This window comes from Myotis myotis, unplaced genomic scaffold (genome assembly GCF_014108235.1).
Source record: "Myotis myotis isolate mMyoMyo1 unplaced genomic scaffold, mMyoMyo1.p scaffold_m19_p_1, whole genome shotgun sequence".
Taxonomy (NCBI): Eukaryota; Metazoa; Chordata; class Mammalia; order Chiroptera; family Vespertilionidae; genus Myotis; species Myotis myotis.
Genome location: NW_023416313.1, coordinates 8,958,457 through 8,978,490, shown reverse-complemented (window position 1 = coordinate 8,978,490; position 20,034 = coordinate 8,958,457). Strand labels below are relative to the sequence as shown.

Below are 20,034 nucleotides of genomic sequence, written 5' to 3'. Positions count from 1 at the left end.
ATGTTGAGCACTTGCTACGTACTGAGGCCCATGCCGGGTGCTTATCTTATAGCTTAAGGAATTATTGGAACAATATTTCAAAAGTCATTTGCAATAACTAAAATATAGTCTCAAAAGTCCATAATAGAAAAGCATTAAATATGCTAGTCCTTAAAAATTATCTTCTTTTTTAAAAAAATAAATAGGTCACTGAGTAGCGTGTGCTCTATCAGAAAATAGTCATTTTGAAAGGCTTGCTTTCTTTGACTTTCAATCACGGCAGCGCACCCCTGGAAATCAGCATCACCCTCAGGAGAAATGGGAGTTTCTGGCTGTACCTGCCCTGAGTTGAGGAGGGCATGTCTGTTTCTTCGGATGATTCTGGTTTTACTTGGTTCTGTTGGGATAACATGCCAGCTCCTGCCCCCACATTCCAGCCAAGACCTCACACCCAGGGGAAGGGGAACCCATGTCCTTTCCCCTTAAGGGTTGGCATAAATGTCAAAATTTCAGACTTGGAGACCTGCAACCCCAGAAGAGGCCCTGGTCATTGGTAATTCCCTGTTCTCCTCTCGGTCTGTGGACTTGGGGCTGAGGCCCAGTGTTGCCTCAGGGTTCAGCGCTGGTTCAGGCTGTCCCACCCGAACCCGCCACCTTCCTAACACCTGGCAGTGTCTCCAAGGTGGTGCAGAGGGAGGAAGAACCACTGGACTCGTGGAATCCTGACTCCACAACTTCCTAGCTGTGTGGCTCTGGGCTCCTCGCTCAACCTCTCTGAGGCCCGGGTTCCACACCATGAAAAGGAGAGGGGTAGTACTGATAGGATGGTTGTAGGGCTTCTGTGAACAGTTTGCCCGGGTTTAGCACCGCAGATGGAACTCTTGTTACTGTCATCTTGAAATAAGTTTGGAGAACTTGACCCAAAGCCTTCAGCAGCGCCTACCCCAGGACAGACGTCAGCCTCCCCGTGCGCCTGACCTTTGCTGAGTGCGCCTACCCTTCACTGACCTTCGCTGCACACACCTGACCTTCGCTGCTCTTCCTTGGCAGAGTCCCTGAGGCAGGAGCTGTGGGAGCAGAAGGCCGCCTGCTCTGAGCACCAGAAGGACTTGGAGGCGTTGCAGGCTGAGCTGAAGGCTCTGGGCAGCTCTGACAGGCGGCAGCCCATCACCCCGTGTGCAGGGGACAGCGAGGGCCACGCCAACACCACCGAGGTCAGCGCCCTGGCCCACCCACCCCACCCCTCTCCAAGGAGTGAAGGCTACTGCAAACTCCCAAAGGAGAGGCCCGCGTACTTGTCTGAAATGGGGAGGACCCGTCTCCTCCTGCTAGGGGGTCCCTGGCGAGCCTGCAGACTCCCCTCTTCGTAAAGCAAAACACAGGTTTCAAGTTCTACATGTTTTTAATTCAGACACAGCAGCCTCTCAGGGTGCTGGTACCAGGCAGAGCTTAAAGATGGCCAGTCCGTGCCCACCCCCCCAACCCCCACTCACTGTTCAGGTCTGCAGGGGGATGTCTCTGAGCTCCTCTCCCCGTCTAGACCTCCCTGTTCCCATGGTGGAAGCAGCCTTGTCACCCCAGCTCAGGGCCCACTCTCCATGAGCTTCCTGGTCAGACATGGCCCATTGGCCCCTTGGCCCCTGCTTGCACATCCATGATTCCCACCGAGCTGGGAAGCACAGTGACCTCCTAAGAGCCCAGACCTCTCTCCCCAGTCCTGCTTCAGGCATTCATAAAGTGCATTTGTATGTCGCCCTCAGTGGCGCCCTACTGCTGTGGAGGCTGGAGGCTGGGAGGAGCACATCTGGGCCATGTCCGCCTTTGCGCCTCCTGAAAACATCTCTCCTGGCTACCTTCTCCCCAGGGTGGGGGCGGCCCAGGCCCCACAGGCTCCCCGAAGGGCACCGCTGAGCAGACTCCCAGCGAGGGTGGCCTCCTCTGGGAGAACTCCCAGCTCAAGGACACGGTGCGGCAGCTGCAGGCCGAGGTGGAACAGCACCAGCAGGAGGCGCTGCAGCTCCGTGACCAGCACAGGTCTGTCTGCGGGCCTCAGGGCTTCTCTCACTCCCTTCCCTCCCTCCACTGCCGCTTGGGGAGCCTGGGATTCCCCCCAGAGCACCTTCCCAAAGAAAATACTCCCTAATCCGCTAGCACTTCACTGACATTACTCCCTTGATGCAGGGATTAGCCCTGAAATAGAGGCAGGAACTCAGTTTCTCTATAAATCAGGGAATTTATGGAATCAGACCTAACGATACCACAGGTATCCTCAAAACCAGCCTTAGGCAGACAGTGCTGTGTGCCCTTAACTAGCTGTGTTTGGGCGAGTCAGCTAACCTCTCCAAGACTGTCCTCTTCTGTAGTGGAGATGGCACCACCTCGCAGGGCTGCTGCAGACGGCAGGGCACTGTATGTGAGAGGCCCCTGGCCTGGGGGAGCACTCGGTAACCTGTGGCATTACCATTACCTAGTCCAGATTGGATAGCTCATTATCAGTCCTGAATTCACAGCCCTCCCCTCTCCCCCACTTCTTGGAAAGTTCATGAGTTCAATTTTAACTTCGTTAATAGCTATAGGACTTTTCAGGCTATCTGTTTCTTCTTGAGGGAGGTTTGTCAGTTCATATTTTCCAAGGATTGTATCTCAGTTGTTCAAGTGAAAGTAGTTGTGCCAGTGAAATGCTCATCTAAGAACAGATATGGGCCCACCTGGCTAAGGTGAGACACCTCGATTTCAGTTAAGGACTCACCACGTGACACTGGAAAAGGAGGTGGGAGCAGGGTAAGGACTCCTCACCATTTTGGGGGATGGCCCCTTCCAGTTCAGAAAACAATGGTCCCTCCCATGGGAGAAGAATGTATCACACAAAAATATGCACCTACTTTCTGAGGGAGACACACCCCTGAGGCTTGTCTGTAGGCCCCTTAGGGGCCCCACACCTAGGTTAAAGCAAAGTGATGGCTGATGCCTGGACACCTGCTTTGGACTACAGACTGTTCTGGACATGTATGGACAGGGTCATTCTTGCACTGGCCCTGTAGGTAGCCACAGTCGTCACCTCCACTTAACAGATGAAGACACTGAGCCGGGCATACCTTGCCCAAGGTCACACAGCTAGGAAATGATGGAGGAGGCGGCAGACAGACATGGCACCCGGCTCTACACGCTGCTCTCCTGACCCCACCCACCCTGCCTTTCCACCTGGACTGGGGATCTCCGAGGTCTCAGAGTCCAACTCTCAGTAATTCTGATACAGAATCTCTGCATCCAGGCCTCCCCACCTGCCCCGAGTGGAGAAAATGCTTCCCAGGGCTCCCCTCCAGAGCTGCCTCCTACTCCTGCCCCCTGTAGGCTGTTCTTCATGGAATGAGGAGGTTTCTCCCTCATGGAATGCTGGGGTGGGAGTGCTGAGAAGGGGCTCCACAAGAGAGAAGGGGCTTATCCTGGACCCCACACTTCACACACCCCAGGCTTCCTTCCCACGGTGTCCTGACCTCAGATGCATAACCTACCTGGACCCATCGTCTCCAAACCTGGCCACCCAGCAGAAGGGGGAGAAAACCCCAGCGCCCAAAAGGGGGGTCCCTAGAGCTGGGTCAGCCCAGTTGTGCTTCCATCCACTGCAGGCAGCTGGAGGAGGACCAGCAAGCCCAGCAGGCCCGGGAGGTGGAGATGCTACGCCAGGAACATCGGCAGGAGATGCAGGCTATGGTGGCCGACTTCAGCAGCGTTCAAGCCCGGCTTCAGGCCCAGCTGGCTGCCCTGGAAACCGAGTAAGTGAGGGGGGAAAGAGTCGAGGTGCCATTTATGAGGGGACTCTCCCAGTTTAAAACTGGAAACCCTGAGTCCCAGGAAGTACCTCAGCCCCGGAGGAACTGGGATGGTTGGTCACCTGTCACGTTATGACACTGCAGTCCCCCTTCGTGCAGGGCCCTGGGAATCTGTGAGGAGTAAGACTGCCTCATGGGCTTGGTTTGGCCCTCACACTGGGAAGAAAGCAGAAGGATCAAGGCTACCTTTCTTATTAGCATTGGCCCTCTTCCAACACAGTCCTGCAAGGTGGAAATTATTATTCCTATGGACAGACTAGAGGCCTGGTGCATGAACTCGTGCATGGGTGGGATCCTTCAGCCTAGCCTGCAGCCTCTCACAATCTGGGACCCCTCAGGGGATGTCAGACTACTGGGGATCGGGCTGAAACCAGCAGCCCGACATCCCCCGAGGGATGTACCAATGCCAAAGCGGCAGGCGGCTGGGGAGGAGCCCGAGCCGGGGCCAGGTGCCCCACCACTCCCGCTCATCCTGGCCCCGCTGCACCTGCCGCCGCCGCTCAGTAGCACTCTGGGAGCACAGTGACCACCAGGGGCAGCTCCTGCATTGAGCATCTGCCCCCTGGTGGTCAGTGCATGTCATAGTGACCAGTCATTCTGGTCGTTCCAGTCATTACGGTTGTTCCAGTTGACCAGTTTGTAAGGGTTGCTTAGGCTTTTATATAGAGAGACTAGAGACCCAGTGCACAAAATTTGTGCATGGGTTGGGGGTCCCCCAGCCCGGCCTGCACCCTCTCACAATCCAGGACCCCTTGGGGGATGTCCGACAGCCCTCTCGCAACTGGCTCCTAACCGCTCACCTGCCTGCCTGCCTGGTTGCTCCTAACCCAGCCATGGGCATACTGCGGCCCGCGGGCCGGATCCAGCCCGTTTGAAATGAATAAAACTAAAAAAAAAAAAAAAAAAGACCGTACCCTTTTATGTAATGATGTTTACTTTGAATTTATATTAGTTCACACAAACACTCCATCCATGCTTTTGTTCTGGCCCTCCGGTCCAGTTTAAGAACCCATTGTGGCCCTCGAGTCAAAAAGTTTGCCCACCCCTGTCCTAACTACTCGCTTGCCTGCCTGATTGCCCCTAGCCACTTGCCTGCCTGATCACCCCTAACTGCTTGCCTGCCTGATCGCCCCAACCACCTCTGTCTGCCTGCTTGACCTCCCCTAACCACTCACCTGCCTGCCTGATCTTCCCTAACCACACTGCCTGCCTGCCTGATCACCCCTAACCACTTGCCTGCCTGCCTGCTTAATTGCCCCTAACCACTCGCTTGCCTGTCTGATTGTCCCTAACCACTCTGCCTGCCTGATCACCTCTAACCACTCTGCCTGCCTGTCTGATCGCCCCAATCACCTCTGCCTGCCTGCTTGATCTCCCCTAAGCACTCACCTGCCTCCCTGCCTGATCACCCCTAACCACCTCTGCCTCAACCCCCGCCGCCATAGCTTTGTCCGGAAGGGTGTCTGGAATGACGTCCAGAAGATTGTTCGGCTGTCTGGTCTAATTAGCATATTATGCTTTTATTATTATGGATAATACAAAAGGCATTAATGTATTCATTCAACAAATGTTTAGTCAGGGCTTACTGTTTTAGGCTCTGGATTATGGAGGGAACAAAACAAAAACTGTTCTCATAGAACTCACAAATGATGGGGATGCTAACAAGAAATAAACAAATATTTAACTTCATATCGGTAGTGAAAGTGCTGGGGAAAAAATAGCATCAGTTTCTAGAGAGTGGCAAGAGTGGGCAACGAGGCCTCTTTAAGGAGGTGACATCTACGCACAGGGGGGCGAGGGAATGAGAGAGGCATCTGGAGAACGAGCATTTCAGGCAGACAGAACAGCAAGTGCAAAGGCCCCGGGGTCTGCTTCATAAGCCTGAGCAACCAGAAGGCCCTGTGGCTTCCGTGGAATGAGCGAGAGGGTGAGTGGTAGAACCTGAGGTTGGTGGAGTAACTCCAAGGGATGAAGGAAATGCTACAGTGAGCAGGGAGGAGATTGGATATACAGTGGGGCCTTGACTTACGAGTTTAATTCGTTCTGAGACCGAGCTCGTTAAGGAGCTCGTTAACTCAAATTACTCTGTCAACTCAATGCAAAAAATCTGCTGAGAGACAGCTGGTATCTCAAAAAACTCGTTAGTCAGGACACTGGTAAGTCAAGTCCCCACTGTATTCAGAACACACTGGGAAGCCATGGCAAGGCTCTAGGCAGAAGTAACATCGTCTGACTTACTTTCTGTGGCTGCTAAGAGACTGGAGGACTGGGTACTAGCATCAGGGAGACCAGGTCCAGCAGCACCAAGTGAATTTAAATGTCCCCTGCCTGGGCCCTGGCTTGCCCTCTTAAAAACTGTCCTCCACTGTCTGTAGTACAAAGCAGATCATCCGAAATCTGGAGCGGAAGCTTTTACCATCTTCTCTCTAAGACAGTGGTTCTCAACCTTGGCTGCACATTAGAACCACCTGGGAATCTTTTTAAAATCCTGATTTCTGGGCCTCATCCTCCAGAAATTCTGTTTCTTTGTTACTAATGTTGTGGCCCCACCCCATAACAAAGAAACAGAATTTCCGCTCTAATGGGTACTTACCACGTGCCAGTCATTCATTGAATCCTAGCAACCACCCGATGTCACGCCCATTTTAAAGGAACAACTGAGGCTCAGGTGAAATGCATACCCAAGTTCACAGCTGGAAAAAAAACAGAGCTGGGATTAGAGCCCAACTCACCTCACCCCAAAGTCCTAGCCCAGTGGTTCTCAACCTTCTGGCCCTTTAAATACAGTTCCTCATGTTGTGACCCAACCATAAAATTATTTTCGTTGCTACTTCATAACTGTAATGTTGCTACTGTTATGAATTGTAATGTAAATATCTGATATGCAGGATGGTCTTAGGCGACCGCTGTGAAAGGGTCGTTCGACCGCCAAAGGGGTCGCGACCCACAGGTTGAGAACCGCTGTACCTAGCCTCTTATCAACCATATGCAATGGGTCATCTGCAGCCCTAACCCTCCCTCTCCCCACCATCCAGAGAGTTCTTTCTCAGCTTCAGGCTGAAAGAGTTATGGGTACCAGCTGCCCTCACTGCTCTGCACATGCCACACTCCCTGTCGGCCAGCAGATGGCGCCAGAGCCACGTCGGTATTAGCAGAGCCTTGGGCATTGCCAGGTGGGGGCCCTTTCCTGCTGAGGCCTCCTCTCCCAAGCATCCCTGGTTCTTGAAGCCCCACTGTGTGCAGCATCTGTGTGCATACATTCACCATTGGTTCCTGGGCCCTGCAGCCCTGGGGGGGACTCACAAAGGTCACACTGGGAGTTGGGGTCCTGGGCTTCACCCCGAGCTCTGTAGCCAGCTCACTGGGTGATCTTGGGTAAGCTCTCTGGGCCTCAGTTTCCCCTCCTGTGCACAGAGAGAGTTTCTGGCCAGGCTGACCACCAGTGGCGTCCCTACCACGTCATCACCTTTCCCCCTGCTCGTGGCTGAGTAGTCGCAGTGAGGGGCTAACTGCATGTCTGCTTGGAACAGACTGAAGGATTCCGGAGAGAAGTCCAGGCCGGAGGACGTGCAGCTCATAGGCCGCCTGCAGACCCGCTTGAAGGAGAGAGAGGAGATCATCAAGCAGCTCACGGTGAGGCTGTTGGCTACCAGGGGGCCCTGCGCGGGTGCCTGAGAGTTCCTCGGGGAAGAGGGGGGAGGGAAGGGGCATTCCCCTGCACCTGGCATTTCACTGGGCACCTCAAGTGTTAATGATGATAACCATAAAACCACCTTACAAAAGATCCTTGGTTATTTTTCTACAAAAGAATTCATACTCACTAAAAAAAAATTAACACAGGAAAATAGAAGGCAAAAAAGTCTCTCTGCTCCCAGGCCCCACAGCATCTGCCCATGGCGGATATCACTCTTTTTTATTAGCCAACAGAATTTGGGAAGATCTAGAATGGCTCGCCTTAGGTTTGAATTTCAGCAGATTCAAGCAAGCCAATTACTCTATATCCATCTTCTGTAAAAATGACCACCTGTTTTCCAGTTAGCAAAGCCACCCCCTGGGTCCCTTGAAGGGAAAAGCTTTCTTTGACTCCCTCTGCTTCTGTATCAGGCATCCACCACGGCCTCGTAGCCATTTATTTAAAAATAATACAGATGGAAAGAAAAAGTGGCACACATTAACAACATTAGCCAGACAGAGGTTGTACCAGGGGGCCTGCTTGCTTTGCCTCCTTATTGACTTTCTGCACTTTAATTGTTAACTTCCTGCAGTGCTCTTCTCAGGTGCTGATAGCACTTGCGTCTCTAACTTCCCTAAGGCATTCCAAATAAGCTGGCCCATTGCTTTACAAGAGGGGCCGGGACACAGAGACCCCAGGAGTAAAGGCGCTTCCTCACAGCTCCCTGGATGGCATCTCTTTCGCCTGGCTTCCCTCCCCTCCCCAGGACTTTCCTTCTCTCTGTCTTCCACCCTCACACAGCCGCCCAGGGCCCTGTGGTTAGGCTCATTTAGACGCAGTCGTGCTGTTTTTTCCAGGAGGAGAGGAGATTTCACTACGCAGCGTTCCCCAGCGCAATGTCCCACCGGAATCGGTCCTTCTCTTTCAACCCTCACCCAGGGTATTTGACCCCTTCCATGAAGGTAGGTCGGTTCTGCTGGTTCGGGTGCATTGCACAATCTGCTGGTTTCATTTTCCCAAGGCACCTGCAGCGTATTTACCAATGGCTGGGAGACGGTCAAAAGAAGACTCACTAGGACCCACAGAAAATAACCCAAATGCTTAAACAGTGTTTATGTCTGGCTAGGAAGATGATGTGTATTTTTATTTTTTATGGGTTGTTTTTTTTTTGTCTTTTCCAAATTTTCTGTAAATAAATGTGTCACTATTAATAGTGGCTCTAACAGTAATTGGTGGTAGGAAGAGCAGGAATCTTCCACTTCTTAACATTTTTTTCCTTATATACTTATGGAATTTGTTACAATAAAAATATTCACCAAATCTCTCATTTGCTATCACAAATCCTAAAAGCTCAAAAAAAGTAGTATTTTTTAATGGCTCACAGAACAATAAATCTAGTATCAGCTGACCTGAGATAAGATCACTTATGATTTTTACATATCCTTCTTACTGTGACAAAATGTAAGTTTCACTTCAGAAATAGTCATGCATTTGAGGACAAGATGGGTCCAGCCCCTGCTGGGGGGTGTTGTGTGGCCTTTTAAAATCTAAACAAAGGTCTTTGAATTACAAAACACATCTGTCCCCAGGAATTTCAGAGAAGAGACTGTGGGTGGACATGTGTGTTTTTTGTTTTTTTGTTTTTTTTTTTAAATATATTTTATTGATTTTTTACAGAGAAGAAGGGAGAGAGATAGAGTTAGAAACATTGATGAGAGAGAAACATCGATCAGCTGCCTCCTGCACATCTCCCACTGGGGATGTGCCCGCAACCCAGGTACATGCCCTTGACCGGAATCGAACCTGGGACCTCTCAGTCCGCAGGCCGACGCTCTATCCACTGAGCCAAACCGGTTTCGGCAGACATGTGTTTTTTTAAAACACAAAATAGGTTAGAGGGGAAAATGCTTTGAAAAATAATATGGAAGTACGTAAATAAAAGCACTGCCTCCTCACGGGCACTGTTTTGGTTGGGTGGGTCTTATTGACTCTTACAATAACACCTCTTTGGGGCGACGCTAAGAGGCCTGTCCTTTAACACAAACAGAAAAAGAAGATGGAGGACGTGCCCAGCCGAGTGGTCAGCGTGCCCAACCTCGCCTCCTACGCAAAGAACTTTCTGAGCGGTGACCTGAGCTCCCGGATCAACGCCCCGCCAATCACTAAGTCCCCCAGCTTGGACCCAAGCCCCGGGCCTGGTCGGCCTTACAAGCCCACCCAGTCTCTAGACGTGAAAGCGGCCACCAGGTAGGGGCAGGCGCTGTGATCCCGTTTTCCCGGAATAGGAGGAAAACTGGAATTCTGTCCTGGCACCTGTGCAGTACCCGGCACTGGGACAGATACAAAGAGCAGCAGGTCAAGGCCTGCCTGGGAAAATGGCAGTCCCGGCAAGACTGTGTAAGGCAGAGAATGTGCCATTCTTTAGAAGAGGGACTATTTCTGGTACCACATTCCAGGACCCCCACCCCCGACACACACATATACACACCCCTTTTTTTTTCATAGATGAGGCATTGAATCCATTCAGAGGCAAAATTTTTAATTCTGGGCTTTGAAGTTTGCATTTCAGAAAGGGCCACTCCTAAAATGTTCCTTTTCCTAAGGCCCTGCCTGCCCACGGCTGTTTGGGCAAATGGGGCGGCATGCATCTCGATGAGTGTTGGCCTGCAAGGACCTCCAGGTGGTCAGTCGTTGAATGAGGCCAGCCCTTTGTTTCACAGCTAGGGAACCTGAGGCCTGGAGCCCCCAGCACATCCCTGTATTAACTGCTAGAGCCACCTCCCGGGTTCATCTCATACTTGTATACCTGTGTTTAAGGCTATCTTCCCATCTACATATATATAAAAAGCTAATGTGTTAAGTGTCCGACCGTCCAACTGGTCGCTATGACATGCACTGACCACCAGGAGGAAGACACTCAATGCAAGAGCTGCCATGACTCATACTGGCCATTTACAGAGAAACGGCGCCGCGGACCTGGCGCCCACAAAGCAGCACTTAGCTTCTCCCAAGTGGGACACAGGCCCCGCCACACCCCAGAGGGACAGCCCACCAAATCGCAGCTGATGCTGCCGAGACCCCAGGGCGCATAATGCAGCCCACAGCCCAGCCCAGCCAGGGAACAGTCGCTGTGGGCACTGGGTAATGACGTCACATAGCGCCCGGCTTCTTCTCCCTAGTGACTAGCCTCCTTGGCGTTTCTTCAGCCCAGGAACATGACGTGCTTTATAGCCAGGTGCAAACATTTTACACTTTAACCAAATGTCTGTGAAGCGTTTTCCTGTGCCTCATCTCATTTGATCCTCACAGAACTCCTGGAGCAGGTAGATAGGAGACTTGGTGGAATCCTATTTTCTTTTCATTAGCTGGAAAACAGAGATTTAGAAAGCTTAGAAACTTGACCGGACTGAAAAGAAATAAGAAATGGTGGACCTTGAAAATAACTTAAAGTTTTCTCACTGCGCAGAATATAGTCAAACACTGCTGCAGTTAAATATTTCATCCTTTTTTCTCCCTGCTTGATCTACAATAATAATCTGTTTCATGTTGATATTTACTGCTGTGTTGCTGATAATTACCTGAAAGAGAAGTTGGGGTGCTTCCCTGGGCTGGAAAGAGTTTAGCTAAACCAGAAAGCAGGTCTAATTAAGCAAGTTTCTCTCTCTCTCTCTCTCTCTCTCTCTCTCTCAATATATATATATCGGCGCCAATCACATGCATTTCCATCTGTCATTGTCGATCGTGAATTTGGTTGACATATCTATTATAGAGAAAGGGCGAATAGCAATATTAAAATATTTCTTCTAATTAATTTCCTTTCAATGTGCACAAATTTGTGCACCAGGGCTCTAGTTGCTGTATATGAAGCGCCAAAATTGCAGATAGAGACCATTCATCCAGTGTACACCATACTTGCTTGCTAACTATTCCCCCTTTTCAATTTATGAGGCTAATTTCACAGCCTCATTGTGATGCTGGAACACAGTAGATAACTTTTAAAGAAGCCATAAATTATAATGCTGTGTTGATCAACCATTTCTTTCTTCTTTTTCTTTTGTTCCTTTAGAGAATTTTTATGGTTTATTTGAACCAAACTGACAACATATGCTAGGGAGCAATATCTCAAATGCTCCTCTTTTACCCTTTTATTTTGGTGGTGGTGGGGGGGAGGGGTGTTATTTATTAACTAGGGGCCCAGTGCACGAATTCGTGCACCTTGAAAGGAACTATGGGCTGCGAGGCTGCAGTGGGCACAGGGGTGGGTCTCGGCCCATCCTCCACACCCCCGTCTGGCCCCTCCTGCACCGCAGTCCCCAGTCCCGTCTGCCGGCAGCCCTGCTCCTGCTGCCACCGCTCCCACATGCTGACAGTGCTGGCCCCCCTTGCACCCGCTGACGGTGCAGAGCCATTGGGGCTGATGCCAGCAGTGGGTGCGAGCAGACCAGCGCTGTTAGAGGGTGTGAGCGGCGGCTACTGACCCCAATCATCCCTCAGGAGCAGGGGGAGGTGGAGAAGCCCTCAGGGGCAATTGGGGCAGGTAGGCGCCGCTTGCACCTGCTGATGGTGCTGAGTGATCGGGATCGGTGCAGGGCGCCGGCAAGTGGGTATGAGTGGCAGCTTCAGTGCTGGCTGTGGGTGCGAGCACTGGGTGGGACCATGGCACGTGGAAGCAAAGAATTTTCAGTAACCACCAGAGGCTCACTCCGATGACAGCGACCGGTGCTCTGCCTTAGTCTGGCACTCCCGGTCACCTGCTCCACCATCATGCCACAGCCAATGCCCGCCATGTTCCGTGCTCTGCTGCCTGCTGCTGACGCCCACCATGTTCTGTGCGCGCCCCCGGTGGTCAGCACACATCATAGCGACTGGTTGTTCAGTTGTTTGATTGTTCGGTTGTTCCGCTGTTCAATCTATTTGCATATTAGGGTTTTATATATGTAGATTTGTGCCTGGAATAAATGTTGCAAATATGCCTCATGATCTTAAGTGAAATAATGGAGAACCTTTGGTCTTCAAATCTGAATTAGACATTCCCTTCACAGCTGGTTTCCAGATGCTAATGTTGGCCAGTCACGTTCCAGCACTTTTTGAAGAGCAAGGAAGCAGTTATCGTCCCCTGAAAAGATGGTGGGGTTTTAAGATGTTTTCTGAGTAATTTTCAAAACTGCAAAACCATCTAATCCTTTTTGTTGTTGTTTTTTGTTTAGGACACAAGATGGTGAAACAGCCCAACCCAAAGAAGTCCAGCAGAAACAGGGCTCTGCCCACCAGGAATGGTTCACCAAGTACTTTTCTTTCTAAAGTGATCCTTGGGACCCATCACAGAAAGGACATTTGAAAAAAAATTTCTTTTAAAACATCTGAGGGAATGAACTAAAAAATCAATCAACCAAATAACCTGCTTTGTAATATGATTTGCATCCAATAGCTAAACAAATCTTGGCACTGACATTTCATACTGTTCATTGTGGCACCGGCTCATTAAAAACCCTTGGCGTCAGGGTAAAAGGAGCCCGTGTTACCCGAAAACATCATCGGAAAATGTGAATGTTACTGACGGCCTGCCTGTAGTATTTCGTGTCCATAGCTTGCGCTCCGCTTTGTGGTTTCCGCGGCCTGCTTTGAAAGGGATTTCATTTTCGAGGATGCAACTCAAATCCACTTGAAAAGTGTTCCTATGTAAGTGATGTAATTTAAGATGCACAGCGAACCTCATTAAGAAGGGGAATAAAACAAAGTTCCGAACAACCAGGAAAGCCAATTAAAACACAAAACAAGCAAATCGAAGCTACTAGGACTGAACAGCCACAGACCTTGACACTTGGATTTCCTAATTCTGGACGTGAAGTAGCTAATAGAGGGGATAACACCTACCTCAGAAGGGGCCTTTATGAGGATTAAGCAACATAATATGGCAATGATCCCAATCACGAATTCGAATTAAGCACTGCCAGGATTTGTGAATAACTGAGCCCCGCCCCGTCATACCCCCGTTTCAATCTGCAATGCCAATTGGCCATTTGTGAAGGTTTCTAGATTATCTGTTCTTTCAAGTCAAATATCTACTGAACCTCTGGTCTCTGGGTTTGGGCCATTTGCCTCATGATGCATTGCACCCCCGTTGCATGGATGCTTGGTAGGTTAAAGGGGACAGGTAGTGGCCATCCACGGTGCTGACCTGCTCAGCCCACACTGAACTGTCGGACCCTCTGAAGGAGCAGTGTGATTTGACAAAACTTAATACATCTTTTAATGGGCAAAATGTATTGTCCTCTGGTGCTGGCCCAGCAAGGTGGCCCATGAACAGTTGTTTATTCTAGGCACTGTCAAATCTTTGCTCTTTGAATAAAACTTTAAACAACTGGGCGATAAAAATGGTTATGACTTGTATTGATTTTCCAAAAGAAGGGTGAAATTTGATGAAGACTGTACTTAGAAATGGAAAGTTCACAATGACCTCAATCGGATCATCTTCAAATAAAAAGTGGCCTCTTACATACTTATGTCCTTTTGAGAGAAATGCATTACATCTCAAAACTCCTAATTTAAAGGTAAATTGACTACCTAATCAAAACACATGGCCCCAATAAGATAATTTTTTAACTGCAAATACTTACCATACCTGTAACGTACCGTATTATTTTTCAGTATCAATATATTGTTGTCTTTTGCTTCCTGCTCAGAGTGAGCATTGTAAGACTTTGTATCTTGTTTTAAAGACTGCACACAATTCTACTTTTGTTGACTGCAACCTTTTCCCACCCTGCAGCTCCTGATGACTAGCAAAGCAGGCTTCCCTTCATTCTGCTGTCCCATACCTCGGCGTAACACCTGCTGCAGGGACAGGATTGTACTCAACACTCTGCATTTGTTTGGACTCCTTTCTTGTTGCAGGTGAGTGAAAAAGATTTGTTAAATTTCTAGATCCTACCCAATCATTACATGTGTGTTAACTAAATTTTTGCATGCTTCTATCATCATGGGAATGAGGAGACAAGGGAACTCCCAGCTGATGGCTTATTTCTCATTGAAGGAGGGATTTCTATGTTCATCAACCAACCAGCAAGATGCCATTAAAAGGAAAATGATATTTACAAACAGAAAAAATTGAAAAATTATTTATTTGCTAGAAACTTTTTGAATTTAATAAAAAATGGCAATAACTGATACATACATTAATTCAAAGTCTTTTCACTAAGCACCAAGGAGGACAGTTCCTGAACTTGTCACCAAGAACCGCTTTATTACTGAAAGATGCCTAAATGTTTAATTTGTTTTTTAATGAAGAAATCCAAAGCTGCTAATCAGCGCTTCTAATCAGCATGAGCTGGCCAGGTTAACAACCCTGAAGTCATGTTATCTGAGAAAAAAAATTCGTTTAAAGTTTTGTTTAACTCACACATGTTCAGTGAGGGGACTACGTGGCCTCAGGCTGTATACCACACATGCACAAACAACAACGGGTAGCAAGTACTATGTAGAAGAGATAATACATGATCTCTGCATGTTCAGAGGAAAATAATGCCTAATTCTCACGAGGGGCACAGAGACACATACAAATTACTAACCCTCGAGGGAGCACCAAGCAAGACTGATGGGAGACAGGAAGTGCTGTTTCCTGGGGGGGGGGGGGGGGGGGGGGCGGCGGCAGCAGGGAGGGCATTTGGAGGCTTCAGGGAGCATCCAGCACGACAAGCAGATGTCAGTGCTTAAGGGGAGGGGCCTTCAAGGCTGGAGAAAACAAAACAAGTCAAGATACCGAGCCCCAGAGGCACTGCCTGTTCAGGAGATAGTGGTGCTTGTTGGGGGTAAGGGGATGTAATCTAGCCAGAGACTGAACAACCAAGACAGGAGAGCCTAGTTCAGAGACAGCCAGACACAGCCCTCGGGGTGTTTCTCAGCAGCAGCGTCTCCATAAAGAATCGTGTTGGCCCGTGTGACCACCGAGAGGGTAAAGCACCTTCCCAAATGCTGAGGCTCCACATGCTCTTTGTGGAGAGGAAGTCACCGAGGGTCACCCTGCAGGCCGCTCCCCCCTCCCCCCCCCCACCCAGGCCCTGTCCCCTGTTATCACCACCACCCATCAGCAAGAACCTTCCTTATGGGAGATTTCTGCTCCACAAAAGCAAGACACAAACAACACAAGCAAACAAAACTCAAAACAAAGGGAGACTAACCCTCACACTTCACCTCTGCCCCAGGGGGTCTGCTATTCAGACTGATGCTTCACTGCACAATGTGACAAAATTTACGCATCACTGCTCCTCCTGCAGCCTCCCAACCCCAAAAAGTAAGCAGGCATCACACAAAATATAAACTTACCACAAATAAAAGTCAACATCAACTTAAGGATCCTACTGTAATATCACTGCACTAACCTAGGCTATGACAATCCTCTTCCGAGTATTTACGAAAGATCCCATTCTGAGAGCTCTGGACGCGTTACAAACATTGCTGTATTAGATTCCTCTTCTTGAGGTAGTTCACAGTCTGGAAAGGTGGCAAATTTACACATCTGTGCCTACTGCCACTGGGGGTTAATTAAGATAAAAGGCCTGCAACCCAAATCCTCATCCTCTGATTCACAGACCAGACCAGCTTTTCCCTCATGATACAAACTAATCTAAAACTGAAAATGCAAACAGATTAAGTCACACGAACATTTAAAAAATAAAACACGCAGGAAAAGAAACAGAAAGGAACGTTAGCGGTGGGCGTCGCACCAACAGTCTGCGTTTTGTCCGGAACACGAACATGTACTTGGTTTACCAAAGCCATGCGCGTTCTATAAAGTAGTAATAAGGTAAGAGCTTACAAAAACGGGAGCGTTTTAGGCGGGAGCGTGCAGCGGAGACCGCCCCACTCTCTGGCGGAGTTCTTCCAAAATGCCATGCCGCTGAGAAGCGCCCTTTCCTGCGGCTTTTCCTCAGTTCTGCTTCAGAGGCGCGGGGATGTTGGCCGACGCCTGCTCGAGGTAGGCCAGGGAGCCCTGCGGGATGTCGGCGGGCTTCTTGTGCTGCCCGTTGATGTCCTCCAGCACCTGCTGCCAATGCCGCAGCTTGGTCAGGTGCTTCTGGACCAGGGCGTCTTTCCGCTGCAGCTCGTTCCGCAGTTCCGAGACATCCTGCAAGTGAAGGTGACGAAGTCAGAGCAACCTCGTGAGAAGCAAATGCAGTCCCTGCATAATTAAGAGCACTAAGAAGTAAATTCAAAACAAAGAAAATCTATTAAACCACACCACGCCCAATCATGACTCTGCTTGGCTCCACTATTTGAATAACCCAAAGCAACTCTTCCAATGGCAAATGTCTGCCTAACATGGAGAGTTTTTATTCTTAATCCATTTTCTTTTAATAAGTAATTCCCAAGTTATAATATTCCAAAGTATCAAAGAGCAGCCAAAAGAAACCAGTCTCTTCCCCACCCTGGTCCCAGGCATTCAATATCTCTGTCCAAAGGCTACTGCTGAGAACCTGAAAGACAGTGAGAATCTGAAACACATAGGAACAACTGTTTAAAAGAATCCACAATCGCTATTCTAACATTTCATATTAGGAAGTGTTAAGGTCTCATTTTCAGGAGTTTTTTTAGTGAATACTAGCATTGTAATTCTTTATCAAGAGATAAAGCTAGTAACAGGAAACTGTTACTTACACCTATTCAATTACTATTGAACACCCCTATGTTACTACTGAAGTATTCAAATCAGGAACTGATCTGATGTAATGAACTATGAGAGTATCCCCTCACCATTCACCTTCTCAACAGGGATATCATTGAATAAAAACACTTTAATTCGTCAGCTTGTGGAAGTAGTTACTCAAACCCTGCCCACAAAACGTTCATCTCAATTGAGTGTTTCGCATTAGAGGCACCACTGGCCGTCTGGGCGGACGAGTCTTCCCTCTTCCCCACTGCAGGGGGCAGGTCCTGGCCCAGCACACGACATGCCACTGCAGCTCTCCAGTCATCCTGGCCACCCCAACACACTTCAAATGCCCCGCTTCACACGACTGAGACAATGAAGTCCTGAGCTTGGAGGAGCCTGGGCCGGAACACTGATTTGGGGTTCCTTGGACAAAGCCGGGCGAAGCCCTTCCTGTATATGGGCACCTGGGGCTGCACAGATCACACCTCCTGTCCGAAGTGAGTCCCATGACTGGCTTTCCGACCTTTTTCAAGCAGCAGTACCTTTCCTTTAAGAAACACCTTCCATGACAGCCAGCATATGAAAATGCTGTTTGAAGCCCTGATTCCCCCACCCCCTTTCCTCCACTACTTGTCCAGGTTGTCACGAACACTGACAACGAGCAACATTTGTACTCAATCTATAAAGACCTACCATAGCTAATGGAAAAGGGATTTCATTTAAAGCAGAGACGGAACCCTGACAACGTGTGCTCTTTCGAAAGGTGAGGAGATAACGGAGGTCATACCTCTTTGATAACCTGCTCTGGCTTCTGGACAGATAACTGCAATCTTTTTTGTAGAAAAAAACATTCTGTTTGTCTTGCAATATCCAGAAATTTCTGGATACACTGATCAACACCTTAAAAAAACACACACAAAATATTAAGTCAAAAAAAATATTCGACACAAATATCTCCCCATACATGAACAGTCCGAATATCAAAACATCACCTTCTCATAGATGTAATCTGGGATTTTAAATTTGGCCACAGCAATGATACCCCCAGCCTTCCACGCGTTAGCCAACATTAAATAGCAGATAATTTGTACTTTTATCAGGTAAATAAGAGACTTACTACAGCACACTTCTTAAGAAAAACGATCCAGAGATCCAGCAAGAAGCATGATTCCAGTTAAAACCTAACATGTAAAATCTAGTACAAAGAAACCAGAACCACTGGTCACCTCTGAGGACAGGACTTGGGCGAGGAGGAAGCACAGGAGACTGTCACACCTATTTAAACACTAAACAACACTTACTTTAAAAGCAGTACGCACTACTGGTCTTTGTCCTAATGCCGCTATGAAAAGTTCATCGTGAATGGTTCGTCATGAATGACAAGATGTCAATTAAATAAACTGAACAGAGAACCAGCAGTATATGAGCAATTTGCATAAATCGTCCCCACAACAGTTCTCTGAGGGTACCAGCAGGACTGAAACGCACCAAGTGTAAAGTCAGCCATCAGAACCAGGTCTAACAAGAGGGCATGCTTACCAGTTCGGATTTCCTCCTGATCCGTGCCATTGACATAGTCCTGACTCACCAGAGAAGCAAAGCAAGCCTGTGTGACCAAAACATATCACAGAAGGAAAAAAATGTCATTCGCACATCAAAAACCCTACTTTAGGGTAAGATACGGCTCCCCCTGAAGCCATTCAATGAGCTGATAGCATCTGGTTTGCACACCAGACATCATGCCAGTGAAGACACGTGGTAAACTGACTCGATTGGGCCCAGGGAGGAAGCGCCGGCGGATGAGGCGGCTGGAATCGGTCGGCACCCCATCCGGTCTCTCCTGCCCCCCACTGCTCTCCCCACTCGCTCACTCCACACCAGGGCCCGGAACCCTGTTCCAGTGCTGCCCGCGGCTGCTCCCTCCGATGCGCACAGGACCCGCACCACCCACTCAGGACTCGGGTAAACCACCAGCTCCTGGGGCAGGCCCTCTCCCTCTCCTCTTCCACCACCAAGCCCCGCCGTCCTGTTTCCCACTGCCATTCACCCCTGCTTTCAGTCCATTACCAGCTGCCCCCACGGGAGAACTGCCTGCCTTGCTCACCATGCGCAGGGATTGTGCTCGGCACGAAGCGGCGCTCAATAAACACACGCTAATGACCCACTGGAGGGCCCAGGAGAAGAGCCAGGTCGGCGTCAGGGGAAAAACAAGCCCCGAAGAGGGAGTCCTCCCTGAAGGGCCCCGGATCCAGGTGTGTGTGTGCCTCAGCCGGGGAGCTGTCCACTCAGAGGGCCTAACACCGCCGCGGGGCCAGAGAGAGGACGGGATGGGGGGGGGGGGCACAGGGGGCAGAAAGGAACCCCCAAACCCCGGGAGAGCAGGGCCCTGCCAGCACGAAGCACGCGCACCTGGCAGGAGGCAGGCAGACCTGGGCCCACACTGAGGCCACGGACGAGATGGGCGGGCCCTTCTGCCTGCAGGTGCCACCATTTGATTTAACGGAGAAAAATCACAATATCCCCCCAGGCAATTCCCTGTAACCGTTCAATAAATCAGAAAAAGACCCCCCGTCCTGTGGGACATTCTGAATGAGGGCTCCTGTTGGAGTTGGGGCTCCAGGGTGCTCCTTGGGCCCGATTCCTGTTTGGGGTCATCTCGGCCAGGGCCCCGCCCTCCTTCACCCCCAGCTGCCCCGCCTCCCGACCCGGGCAGCGAGCTCCGCACACCTTTAAAATCGGCCCGTTTCAGGTCAAGGGCCCCACGACTGCAGCGTCGCTGCGAGGTGGAGCCCAGCGGGAAGGGCGCAGGACGCGGCGGGTAACGGTGCGCCCCCGAGAGGGCGGGCCGGCGCTACACACGCAGGGGTGCGGGGAGGGGCGGACCAGCCGGTGGGAACCTGGAA

The 20,034-nt window shown here is 49.9% G+C and overlaps 2 protein-coding genes across 11 annotated transcripts in view; one reads left to right on the top strand and one right to left on the bottom strand.

Moving 5' to 3' along the window:
- FAM184B (family with sequence similarity 184 member B) overlaps positions 1–20,034 on the top strand; it is a 78,238-nt gene that overhangs the window by 53,406 nt on the left and 4,798 nt on the right. The window contains exons 9-17 of one of the 8 annotated variants that reach the window (XM_036329658.1): positions 1,030–1,193; positions 1,844–2,013; positions 3,606–3,752; positions 7,340–7,442; positions 8,340–8,444; positions 9,530–9,729; positions 12,690–14,033; positions 14,252–14,376; positions 14,516–14,649. In XM_036329658.1, coding sequence (XP_036185551.1) covers positions 1,030–1,193; positions 1,844–2,013; positions 3,606–3,752; positions 7,340–7,442; positions 8,340–8,444; positions 9,530–9,729; positions 12,690–12,783 — 983 coding nt within the window. In that variant the 3' untranslated portion in view covers positions 12,784–14,033; positions 14,252–14,376; positions 14,516–14,649. Of the gene's footprint in view, positions 1–1,029; positions 1,194–1,843; positions 2,014–3,605; positions 3,753–7,339; positions 7,443–8,339; positions 8,445–9,529; positions 9,730–12,689; positions 14,034–14,251; positions 14,650–20,034 lie in introns of those variants that run through there. The other 7 variants (XM_036329638.1, XM_036329649.1, XM_036329668.1 and 4 more) reach the window with 7 other exon arrangements.
- Positions 1–20,034, bottom strand: part of MED28 (mediator complex subunit 28) — a 43,572-nt gene that overhangs the window by 23,120 nt on the left and 418 nt on the right. Inside the window, exons 2-5 of one of the 3 annotated variants that reach the window (XR_004971156.1) lie at positions 18,671–18,737; positions 17,919–18,031; positions 16,298–16,606; positions 10,787–10,847 (exon numbers count right to left, since the gene is read on the bottom strand). Coding sequence is in view for 1 of the 3 variants with exons in the window: in XM_036329733.1 (XP_036185626.1) it covers positions 16,409–16,606; positions 17,919–18,031; positions 18,671–18,737 (378 nt within the window). In the remaining 2 variants the exon portion in view is untranslated. Of the gene's footprint in view, positions 1–10,786; positions 10,848–14,585; positions 16,607–17,918; positions 18,032–18,670; positions 18,738–20,034 lie in introns of those variants that run through there. The other 2 variants (XR_004971157.1, XM_036329733.1) reach the window with 2 other exon arrangements.